This window comes from Perognathus longimembris, chromosome 7, assembly GCF_023159225.1.
Source record: "Perognathus longimembris pacificus isolate PPM17 chromosome 7, ASM2315922v1, whole genome shotgun sequence".
NCBI lineage: Eukaryota > Metazoa > Chordata > Mammalia > Rodentia > Heteromyidae > Perognathus > Perognathus longimembris.
In genome coordinates, this window is record NC_063167.1 from 14,244,285 (window position 1) to 14,257,102 (window position 12,818).

At 47.8% G+C, this 12,818-nt stretch overlaps 1 protein-coding gene across 6 annotated transcripts in view; it reads right to left on the reverse strand.

Annotated features, from left to right (window-relative positions):
* Asap3 (ArfGAP with SH3 domain, ankyrin repeat and PH domain 3) overlaps nt 1-1,950 on the reverse strand; it is a 54,119-nt gene extending 52,169 nt beyond the window's left edge. For all 6 annotated transcript variants that reach the window (XM_048350487.1, XM_048350491.1, XM_048350489.1 and 3 more), the window contains exon 1: nt 1,699-1,950. In XM_048350487.1, coding sequence (XP_048206444.1) covers nt 1,699-1,827 — 129 coding nt within the window. In that variant the 5' untranslated portion in view covers nt 1,828-1,950. The remainder of the gene's footprint in view (nt 1-1,698) is intronic.
* Nucleotides 1,951-12,818: the final 10,868 nt, after the last annotated feature.

Here is a 12,818-nt window from a genome sequence, read left to right on the forward strand (position 1 = left end):
ACTGAATGGTTGATACCTGTAATCCCAGCTACCAGGGAGGCAGAGACTAGGAAAATTGTTGTTGGGATCAGCCTGGGAAAAAAGTTATCAAGATTCCAATCTCAATCAATCAACTAGGCACTATGGTGCATACTTGTGGTATCAACTGGAGGTCATAGGTAGGATCTCAACCTGCTGCCTGCTCAGTTAAAAAAAAAAAGAGGAAAAAAAGAAAAAAATGAGATTCTACCTGATAAAGATAAGTGGCAAAGCACCTGTCTAGCAGGTCTGAGGCCTTGAGTTCAAACATCAAGACTGCAAGATTAAAAACTAAAGTCTGTCAATTAACCTGCTATTCATTCCATTTATCCAGATGCATGCTTGGCACCCATTGATTGGTATGATGCCACAGCTCTGGGAGGTAGGTAAACATTACTGTCCCCATTTCATAGATGACAAACCAGGTCGTGTGGCCAAGCTCTTTCAGTTAGCAAATCACAGAGCCAGGCTCTGAACACAAGTAGGTCTGCCTTCCTGAAGCTCCAGCTCTATGTAAAATTCTCTATTATCTTTGTACAAAGGAAGACTGGAATGGAGGTCAAACTGGAAGGGGAGAGGACGACACCCTAGTCTCTGAAGATGGTAATAGTGTGTGCGTGTGCGTGTGTGCCAGTACTGGGGCTTGCACTCTTGCTTGGCTCTTTTGCTGAAGGGTGGCACTCTACCACTTGAGCCACATCCAACTTTTGACTTTTTGCTAGTTGGAGATATTAGACTAGATTTCTCTGCCATAGCTGGCTTTGAACCCTGATCTTCACATCTCAGCCTTCTGAGTAGCTAGGAGCCATGGGATGGCAACTGTTGTATGTGCCACCCCGTAGAAGCTCAGCTCATTTATGGTGAAGGCTGGGAGGCTAGGGCTGCTGAAGTGTAAAACCTCACCCCAATTCAGGGCATCTTCTGGAAGGAAGGAAGATGCACAATGGCATGATTCCCTGCTGGCCCAAGGCCACCGGGTGTCTATCCCAGAACATTCCCTGCAGGGGAGCTGGGGAAAGAAAGCTGCAGCAAGTTCAGAGAAGAGGAATGAACTGCAATGAGAGAGCCTGGGAACGGGGTGGGGCAGCCTGCAAGGACGAGAAAGAAAAGCCTGGGAAAGACAAAGAGAGAGGGGAGGGGAAGAGGAGCCTATAAACTTGCCAACAGCCCAGCCAAGGTGAACCCCGGCTCCTGGTGCCTTCCCACTTCACATTCATTCCACAAGGCGAGCCAAGTCTCAGAACCGGCGGCAAGGGGGGGAGGGGGTGGGGTGGCGCTCCCTGCAGCCCGGGAGAAGTAAGTTCAGAACGTGGCCTGCTACTCAGAGGGGAGTGATACGGGGGCGCACTGTGGGACCCCCCAAGATGAACATACAAACAGAGCTGTTAAGTCACAAGCAGCCACACGTGACACGGCAGACAGCCCAAAGTACTGTGGGGGGGGGGGTGGATGTGCCCTGACATGTGGAGTCTGTCATCGAGGTGACCTCGAGGCCCCCCACAAACAGTCCCGGGGCCTCCGGGGCTTCGACTATAAAAGTACGTAGATGTCTGAGATGCGCTGGGTTCCCACAGATCTAGAAAGGGAGCGGGTTTCGGGGTCATGGCAGCCAGGGTCACTTCTGAGGTCAAAGCCAGGCCCCACGCAAACCTGGGTCCCCGCCCGCCTTGGCCCCCTCACCTCCTCCCGCGCGAGCGCCGCCCCCCGGAATCGAGGCATCTTGGCGGCGAAGGCGGCGGCTCCGGCCGGGGAGCTGAGGTCCTCCGCGGTGACGGCCAGAAACTCGGCGACGCAGAGTTGTTCAGGCATGGCGGGAGCGGGACTAAGGCGTCGCGGCTGCCGGAGAGGGGCGCGGGGGGCGCTGCGCCGAGCTGCACAGCGCTGGTCCGGCCTCACCGTCCGCCGCAGGTCCCGTCCGGGCCTCCGCACACCCCGCCCCCGGCCTCTCCACGCCTTGTCCAAGCCACGCCTTTTATCCCTCCGCGCCCCGCCCAGGCCTCCGCAGCCCCGCCCCGGGGCCTCCGCGCCACGCCCACAAGCCCCTCCCTTCCCCCTGCGCGCTCCGCCCAGGCCTCCGAAGCCCCGCCCCTGGGCCCTCCACGCGGCACCCATAAGCCACGCCTCTTCTACATCCGTGTCCCCCGGGCCCTCCGCGTCCGGCCTCGCTCCGGACGTTTCGGCGTCTCTCTTCACCTTGGCCCCGCCCCCGTCGCCTTGCCGGCTCCCCTTGACCCCGCCCCGCATCCCCGCCCGCCCCTCGGCTCCGCCCAGCTCCTCTAGGCCCCGCCCCCAACGGCTCTGTGGTCGTCGAAGCTCACCCTCCTCCCCTGACTTAACTCCCCCGCCTTTCCCCTCTGGGTTTCAGCCTCGCCCACCCCGAGAGGCTCGGCCCTCCTCGGCTTTCTCTGCTTTGGTGCGGATCTCCAGCCTTGCGAGGCTCGCTGTCCCACGCTGGTCCCACCCGAATCCCACTTCGGACTCTGGCCTCTCCCACCGTTCTCTGCTGATTCTGCCCCCCCCACCCCCGCCCCCGCCCCGTCTCCTCGATCCCCCGGGTGGCCCGCCCTCCCAGGCTCCACAAGCCCTTGCGCCCACCAGGGCGGCCCACCTGCTCGCCTGGGCTCCTCCTGGACTTCTGTGAGACATTTACGAATTTTTTTTTTTTTTGAAACAGGGTCTGTGTTTAAGAGAGAGAAGGAATTGGCCTGGAGCTCATGTTCTTCTTGTCTCAGTAGGGATTACAGGCATGCATCACCACCCCCAGTGAGAAATTACTTATAAAAGGAGCCTTGATGACTGTGAAGCTTCAATTAAAGAAGCAGACAGGTGCATGGCCCCCAAAGGAGGCTTAGAAAATGTAGCAGAGGTGCGATAAACTTAGTTCTTTTTTGCAGTGCTGGGGTTTAATCTCACTTATGGCCTTATATGTGCTAGGCAGGTATGCTACCTCTGAGCTACACCCCCAATATCTGCAAGAAACATTTATTGACATCCACAGCAGGTGACCAGTGAATGGCAAGTACAGAATTCTAATCCAGGCTTATCTGATGTTAGTCATTGGATGTAAGTTCCAGGCTCTCCTCTAGATTGAAGAGTTCATGTTTCCAGAAGGAAAATAGATTCCCAAGGGTAAAAGGGTGCAAACAGGGTTCCTTATGCTCAGGATCAAGTCTAGGCTCCTTTGCATGGCCACGACCTCTTCCCATCTGCCTCTGCAGTCTCTCAGGAAGAGAAAAAAAACAACCTCTATGTAGTAAGAGCACAAGACTCCCATCTGTCTGCCCTTGCATAGGCTGTCCCTTCTACCAGCCCTGCTCTTCCAGTTTCTATGCTTGGCCATTTCCTTTCCAGCTCGTGACTCCAGGAAGCCTTCCCATCTTTCCCAAGATGGTTGTTTAGTCCCCCTCCCATAGCCCTCAGTGCTTCCATGAACCTCATAGATCAAACACAAAGGGAGGTTGGGGGGATGGCTCATAACTACAATATCAGCTACACAGGAGACAGAGATCAAGAAGGTCATGATTTGAGGCCAGCCAGGGCAAAAAGTTGGTGGGATTCCCCCTCATCTCAACCAATAAAGCTGGGTGTGGTGGCAATCACGGGTCATAGATGGCAATACGATGCTGGTTCCAGGTAAAAACTCTCAAGATCTTATCTAAAAAATAACCTAAAGTGATAGGCACAGGTGCCTCATGCCTATAACCCTACCTACTCAGGAGGCAGAGATCTGAGGATCACAGTTCAAAGCCAGCCTGAGCAGGAAAGTCCGTGAGACTCTTATCTCCAATTAACTACCAGAGAACTAGAAGTCAAGTTGTGGCTCAAAGTGGTAGAGTGCTAGTCTTGAGCAAGAAAGTTCAGGGACAGTGCCTAGGCCCTGAATTCAAGACCCAGTACGCCCCCCCAATACAAAGGCCTAAAAAAAAACTAGGTGAAAGTATGTATGCCAATCCGTCTGCACAACTGGGGACCACCACAGGTCTTATAAAGGGGACTGGGACTGGGGCTGGGGGCTTGAACAGAAGATAACAATGAAAACGTTTATCAAAGACTTGGCCTTTAAAAAATTGGTGGTACTTAAGTTTTTATTTGGAGTTTCTTACTTGCTAGGCTGATGCTCTACCACTTGAACTCACTTTTTTTTTTTTTTTTTTTTGCCAATCCTGAGGCTTGAACTCAGGGCCTGGGCACTGTCCCTAAGCTTCTTTTGCTCAAGGCTATCACTCTACCACTTGTGCCACAGCGCCACTTCCAGCCTTTTCTGTTTATGTGGTCCTGAGGAATTGAACCCAGGGTTTCATGCATGCTAGGCAAGCACTCTACAGCTAGCCACATTTCCAGCCTGAGCCTCATTTTTAACCCTGTTTTTGCTGGTTATTTTCAAGATTAAATCTCGAACTTCTCTGCTTTGGCTGACTTCAAGTCCTCATCCTCCATATCTCAGCCTCTGATATAGCTAGGATCACAGGCACAAGCCAATAGTGCCTAGCCCCAAGATTTACTTTATGCAACTACTCTCCTAAGCCCAGTCATGTCAATCATCTCAGAATTATCTCCTTTCATTCCCTGTGTCTACATGTATAAAGCCCCATCCCCAACCTCTGCTGGCTCTAGAAGCCTCTGGCCTCAAGTTCTGCAAGGTGTTTCCTACCCAATGATCCCAACAAGAACTGAAAAGTACCCAAGAACCAAACACAGATGCACTCCAGGGTACGTTCCCCCAGTTCAATCCACCAGTGGATACTAATCTTAGATTCTCAACTCCTAAAATTCCTTTGAGAGAGAAAGCTGGATAGTTCCAGGCTAGAACAGGTAACCAAGGCATCTGTCACCATTCCAGGACTGTGAATTATCTACACCATAGAGCCCCCTAGCGGTGGGTGGTGCCTGTCCAGCTCAATGTTGGATGCAGGAGTTCTGATTGTCCACGAGGGGGAGCAGGCTTCAGGTGAAGATGTTGGGGGGGGGGGGCACCCCATCTGCAGAGTACTACAGCTGTGTAGTTGTCATCAGATTCCCAAAGGGTCTGTGGGCCTGTAAAAGGTTGGAACCTTCTAAGGAGATAGTTGGTGAGTGCATGGAAATAGCTATGCTACGTGACTATGTTGCCCAGGCTGGCTTTGAACTCCTGCGTGACTCAAGGGATGTTCCTACCTCAGACTCCTGGGTAGCTTGGACTACAGGTGTGCACAGATTTCTGGAGACTTATAGTTCTGGAAGTCTGAAATGGATCTCACCAGGAGAAAAGCAAGGTGTAGGTGTAGCTGTGATCCTTCTTAGAGGCCCTAGGAAAGAAATCTTTTTTTTTTCCACCTTCTAGAGGCTTCCTGCATCTCTTGGTACATGACTTCCTACTTATTATTCAAAGCCAGCAATATATCATGTCCTCTGTCTCTGTCTCTCTGCCAGGGTCCAGGATGTCTTCATGATCTTCCTGCCTCTACCTCCTGAATGCTGGGATTTGAGGCATGAATCACCATGCCTGGCTCAAAACTCTTGCATACTGAGTCTCTTATCACTTTCACATAAAGGACTATGATTAACTTGGCTCTACTAGATAATCCAGGGTAATCTTCCCATGAGAAGTGCAGTTGCTTAAAAAATTCATTTTGAACTTCCATATGTGTGTGTTGGGGGAGGGGGGAAAGGGGCTGTATGTGCCAGTACTAGGACTTGAACTCAGGGCCTAGGTGCTGTCCCTGAACTTTTTTTGTTCAAGGTTAGCACTCTACCACTTGAGCCATAGCTCCACTTCTGGCTTTTTAGTAGTTAATTGGATATAAGAGCCTTGTGGACTCTCCTGCCTGAGTTGGCTTCAAACCAAGATCCTCAAACCTCAGCCTCTGGAATAGCTAGGATTACAGGCATGAACCACTAGCACCCAGCCCAACTGCAGTCTTAATTTTCTCTTGCCATGTAATTATGTGCACAGGTTCTGAGGGATAAGATATAGACATCTTTAGGGAATGAAGACTTTACTCTGCATCTAAGTGGGTAAATAAGAAAAGTGTACTTCAATAAAAGGAATGAAACTCTATCTTGAGAATTCAACCTTCCTAGGAGGTGCTCAATAAAATTTTGTAAATTTGGCCAGGCTCTAATGGCTCACACTTGTAAACCCTAACTACTCAGGAGACTGAAATCTGTTTGTTTTTTTTTAGTCTCACTTTTTATTTTATTTAATTAAATTTTATTGACAAGGTGATGTGCAGAGGGGTACAGTTACATAATAAGGTAGTGAGTACATTTCTTGTCTTATTTGTTATACCCTCCCTCATTTTTCTTTCACTTCCCTAGTTCAGATAAGCACATATATAATATCCAGTGTACCAAAATCATATACAGTGACCACGGGGTACACCATAGCAAATTCACCAAGTACATTAACATAACGACATACAATACATACAGTACATAACGACAACAATAAAATCCTCCTGTTTCCATCTCTTGGAGTTCGTTTTGCTTAGCCTCATCTTATATAATCATATGTACATAGCTGTTGAGCTACTGTGATCCTCTGATACATTTATCCTAGACCTTTTTATGTTTATTGCTTACTTAGTAATTGGTTTCAGAGACATACTGTAAAGTCGCTGACCAAAACATGTGGAAATACCATTTGAAAAGAAGTTTGTCATTTTATAGACATGATCTCTACTGTTCTCCCCCCCACCCCCAACAACCACATATCAGGGAGACCATGTGCCTTTGTTCTTTGTGTTCTATGCTTGTCTGGCTCAACATTATGTGTTCAAGATCTGATCATTTCCCTGCGAATGCCATTATTTTGTCATTTCTAATCACTATGTAGTATTCCATTTTGTACAGGTACCACATTTTTTTGATCCATTCATCTGTAGTGGGGCATTTAGGCTCTTTCCATATTTTGGCTATTTTGAATTGTGCAGCAATAAACATGGATGTGCAGGTGAGGCTGAAATCTTGAGGATCACAAGTCAAAGCTAGCAGACAGTAAAGTCCATGAGACTTAAAAGGCAAAAGTAGAGATGTGACTAAAGTGGTACAGTGCCAGCCTTCAATGAAAAAGCCAAGGGAGAGTGGCATACCCTAAGTTCAAGCCCCAGTACCAACACCGAAACAAAAATTTTTAATGAATTAATTAAATATAATAAAAGCCCAGTACTTTGCCCTAGAGTAGCTTCTCTAGTTTGTGTACTTGGCAAAATGGCCACCAGAGGACACTGCCCACACTGGGAGAATAACCAGCCTCCCCAGTGGCCCAGCAAGAATTAACCAAGGGCCAGGTGTGCGGTGGCTCATGCCTGTAATCCTACCTACTACTCAGGAGGCTGAGATCTGAGGAGCACGGTTCAATGCCAGCCTGAGCGCAAAAGTCCCTGTGAGACTCTTATCTCTGAATAATCACTCAAAAAGTGGAAGTAGTGCCATGGTTCAAAGTAGCAGAGTGCTAGCTTTGAGCAAAAGAGCTCAGGGACAGAGCCCAGGCCCTGAGTTCAAGACACATGACTGACAAAAAAAAAAAAAAGTTAACCAGGGAGACATTCTTAGGGTGGCCAGGGAGTCCTTTGATTAGGGACATGTGATCTTGACTGGATCAACATGGTCTCCGGCACACAGATACAGCAGACATGCTGATTGCTAAGTGCTGTGTCTATTCAAGGACTGGCAAAGCCTGGAAACCAGTGAAGTGGGATTCACTGTGACACACTAGTCCATGTGGAGTTTTATGTCTTGGAGATAGGATCTTAGCCGATGCTAATTCCTGTCTTTCACATTTGGGATTACAGGCATGAGCCACCACACCCAGCTCCTACATGAGGTTTGACAAGAGATTAAGAGTAAGAAAGTTTTAGAGACCCACAGCTGTGCTCCATCACTTACTGGGTGACCTTGTACACATTCCTACCTTTCCTGAGTCTGTTTCCTTATGGTAAAGATAAGGCCAATAAGCAGTAAGTACCAAACACACAGACACACACACACCACACAGACACACACACACACGTACAGACACATACACACACACACACACACACACACACACACAATTGGTAAAGTTTTCCTGGAAATTAAATGATGGCTCCAGTTTACCAAAGAAATGAATACTTACCAACACCTTCAGAGCAGTGATTATTTTCCTTCTGAATTCCACTGTGATGTCTGAATCTCGGCAGTGATGTGTTGTCTACACAGTGGCTCTCCAAGTGGGATCCTCACCATTACTTTAGGAGGGGTCGGTTCCACCGCTGACATATAGAATCAGCTCAAGAGATGGGGCGAATGGTGAGACTCATTGGTAGAATACCTGCCTAGAAGCCCCGAGTTCCATCCCTAGCACTGCAAATCACCATTACGACCATCACCTGGCAATGAAGCCCAACGATCTGTTTCAAGAAGCCTTCTAGGTGCTTCTAATGAATGCTGAAGTTCGAGCCTAGCACAGAGGCTCAGCTCAAGGGTGTTTGTCTCAACAAATGTGTAAGTCTGTAAGCTGTTTCAAATTACAATTTGCTATAAACTCCATCGGAGTTCCCCTAACCCTTTCTCTTTCACAGGGGAAGACACATGTCATGTAAGTGCTCAAAAAATGTTTGTGGAAATTAAGTGAAGATCCTATTGGATTAAATTTTTCAGCTTCCAGTTTGATCATCTAGTCTCTCCCAGGATCAGTGGAAGGATCAAGATGCAAATATACATATATATGTGTGTGTGTGTGTATGTATGTATGTACATATGTATATATATGATGTATATATGTAATATATATATATATATATATGTATATCAGAAAAGCCTGTTCTACTGCTGGGCTGTTAGAATGCTTAGAGTTCCAGAATGGCCTGGTTTTGTCTCATTATAGCACAAGGCTGAGCACTGCCATCAGGGGACTGCTGCAGGCATACAATCTCCAACTCTTAGCCAACCCCAGGAAGAAGAAAACTCAAAACAGGTACACACCTCTGACAAGGAAGGAGTAGTGCTTATGACCCCCCATCTTGGCACAAGGCTCAATAAATAATAACTGACCTTTGTTCAAGGAAGCAGTTGTTGACTTTATGAGCTTTGAGCAGACAGATGTTGGTTTCCTTCTCTTTCATTTTAGTACCAGTATTGAGGCTTGAGCTCAAGGCCTATCCACTGTTCCTTAGCTTTTTTGCTCCAGATGGCACTCTACCACTTGAGCCATACCTCAGCTTTTTGGTGGCTAACTGGAGATAAGGGTCTCATAAGCTTTCCTGTCTGGGCTGGTTTTTTTTTTTTTTTTTTTTTTTTTTTTTTTTTGGCCAGTCCTGGGCCTTGGACTCAGGGCCTGAGCACTGTCCCTGGCTTCTTCCCGCTCAAGGCTAGCACTCTGCCACTTGAGCCACAGCGCCGCTTCTGGCCGTTTTCTGTATATGTGGTGCTGGGGAATCGAACCTAGGGCCTCGTGTATCTGAGGCAGGCACTCTTGCCACTAGGCTATATCCCCAGCCCGTCTGGGCTGGTTTTGAGCTGAACTCTTCAGATTTCAGTCTCCTGAGGAGTCAGGATTACCAATGAATAAACTTTTTTCTTTTTTTTTGTCAGTCATGAGGCTTTAACTCTGGGCCTGGGCACTATCCTTGAGCTCTACAGGTCAAGGCTAGTGATCTACCACTTTGAGCCACAGTGTCACTTCTGGTTTTCTGGTGGTTAATTGGAGATGAGTCTCACAGACTTTCCTGCCTGGGCTGGCTTTGAACTGCCGTCCTGAGATCTCAGCCTCCTGAGTAGCTAGAATTACAGGCATGAGTCACCACCAGCACCCAGCAAAAATGTACACATTTTTTTGGGGTGGGGGGGCCTGGAACTCAAGCAGGCCTAAGGACTGTCTCTGAGCCTCTCTGGACCCACATACTACCATTTGAGCTACAACACCACTTCCTCATTTGCAAGAACTTGTGGTACAGTGAACAGGAATGGAGTGGCATTCCTTGTCATGCTTCTGATCCTACAGAAGCAACATTATTTCATCATTAAACATACTAAGAGTTTCTCACTTACGCTCTTTATTGGGATTGAAAAGTTGCTTTCTATTCCTATTTCATTAAGGTTTTTGTTAACATGAGACTGGCCTTGGTGGTGTGTGCCCATGATCCTTGAAGGATGAGGCAGAACTGCTTTTGCCCAGTAATTCCAGGGCAACCTGGAAACCCATAAGAACTGCTCTTTAGCAGTCATGAAGGGTGTTGAGCTTTATCTTTTGGGGGGCTCCAATTGTGGTATGACTTTTGCCGTTTCTTCTGATATGGCATATTACATCGGTTGACTTGGGGATGCTAAACCAACCAACCTTGCATTCCTGGTATAAATTCCCTATTATACTGCCTGAATTTATATGCTCCAATATTTGACCTCCTAGTATTTTTGCTGAGGATCTTTGCATTTCTGTTAAAAAAAAAAAAAAAGCACTCATCCCAGCCAGGCACCAGTGGCTCATGCTTGTAATCCTCACTACTCAGGAGGCTGAGATCAGAGGATCATGGTTCATAGCCAGCCAGGGCAGGAAGGTCTGTGATTCTTATCTCCAACAAATTATCTTAAAAAGCCAGAAGTAGAGCTGTGGCTCAAGTGGTTGAATGCTAGCCTTAAGCAAAAATGCTCAGCTCAGGCACAGCACCCAGGCCCTGAGTTCAAGCCCTAGGACTGACAAAAAAAAAAAAATCCCTCATCCATTTACACTGTTCGGGACATTTTGTATCAATGGAATCAATGTGATTTTTTTTTTTTTTTTTTTTTTTTTTTGTGAATGGATCTTTTTACTTCATGGTCCTCAGGATACCTTATTTCTTTTTAGGGCTGAATAGTACTCCATTATATACACCTAATCATTTTTCCGTTCCCAAGTGATGCTGATACTGCTGAACTCAGGACTCCACTTTGTAAATGAGATGGAAGCTTCTTAGGGAACAACCACCATGGCCCTGTGAAAGGTGGTGGAGGCAAGTGGGCCACACCACTCTGGGTGCTGCTAACTTCCAAGCATGGCAATAAGCCAATGTGGGGAAAGGAGGTAGTTTCTCAGAGAGAAATCAGACCCATAGTTAATGATGAATGTCAGTCAGAATACATCACAGGGCTGGGGCGTGGTAAGGTGGTAAGGTGTGTGTGTGTGTGTGTAGCAGGCAACAAATTCAAAGAAAGACAAGAAACCAGGAGCTGGTATGGTGGTAAGGGGTGTGTGTGTGTGTGTGTGTGTGTGTGTGTGTGTGTGTGTGTGTATGTGTGTGTGTAGCAGGCAACAAATTCAAAGAAAGACAAGAAACCAGGAGCTGCCATTGTTTTAATGCCCAAACATCATAACACAAGGAGGCCCAGCTGGTGCTCACCAATGCAGGTCTGAAGAGTAAACCAGGCCACAGGTGAGTGACCAACATATGGTCCCTGTACCTGAACAGACACCAGGTACCCCTGGGCCAGCTCACCCTCGAGACTAATGACCCATGCCAGGCTTTTTCACCTATCCTGGAGCCAGATGGATGGCTGGGCTAATGACCACCATGGTCATTGGGGGCGGGGGGCGGCTTGTAAAAGAACAGGCTGTCACGATACAGTGGGACCTCTGGTTATAACAAGAATCACAAAGCTGTTTCCAACCAATCCCAAAGGCTTTCATTTCAAATGCATTAAGCCACACAACACCTCAATGCTGGCGCACCCAAACTCACTACAACACTGAACACTGGGTGGAAGGAAGGGAGGTGGAGACCATATGGGGTAGGGGAACAAACTTGAACCACCTTAAAGCCAGTTTGCAAGCTTCCCCATCTCTCTCTTGCCTGTAGCCATACTCACCGATGGCAACACTGGGGCGGAAGAGGAGGAGGAAGAGCCACCAAGAAAGAAGCACCCAGGAGGCACATTCTGGTATCTTTAGTGACGTTAAGAAATCTTGAACTCTACTAACAATTTAATGCTATTTGAGGTCCCTGGGGACAAGTGACTAGGGGGCTACAAACAGGGCTGAGAAATTACCCCATAGGAATCATTTACAAGAACAAACTGGCTCTCTACTGTACTAAAGTTAACATGACCCCTAAAGGAAATACCACTCACAATGGTATATTTAAAGCAGTCTATGAACCTGGGAGGTCTGTGTCACTGGCAAGAAAGGGGCCGGAGGCTGAGGCTGAATCTGGGAGGTCTGGCCCCTTGGCTAGGAATGGTGTGGATAAGACAGCTGTTCATGAAGGCTCTGTCCAGTCCTATGGCTGGGTCTTTGGGGAAAGAGCTTGAATTCTAGCCAGACTTAGCATTAAAACTCATTCCAGATGGGTTCTGTAGGCCTCTTCTCCCTTTCTTCCAGTGAAGTTCTGAGAAATCTCCAGAGTCCAATGTATAAAAGCCAAGCACCTCTGTTCTGCTCTTCTACCAGAAGGCTAAATGGAAACCACAGAGACCCCAGAACAGTAATACCCCACTTGCTCCAAACCAGATCCCTTGCAACAGCCCCAATCATCACCCAAAGGCCAAAGGCATTCTGGGTTTCAAGGTAGACCTCAAATAAGACCCCTGAGTATGTGTGAAGAGACTAAAGGCATTCTTATGAAGCATATGAAATTAAGTGGGGGTGTCTTTGAGCTGCTGGCCACTCCTTGGAGGGGGCTACACAACTGTTCTCAGTCGGGCATCAGCTCACAAGTGGCCACATCCCCAACAAAAGCCCCACATTCCAAACTTCAAATGCCAGTCAGTCAGCCCAGGATCAATCAACCCAACAAGCCAACTTCATATTTTAAATCAACTTAATGCTACAAACAAACAAAAAGTGCTGCCCAACTGAGCCTCTGAGGAAC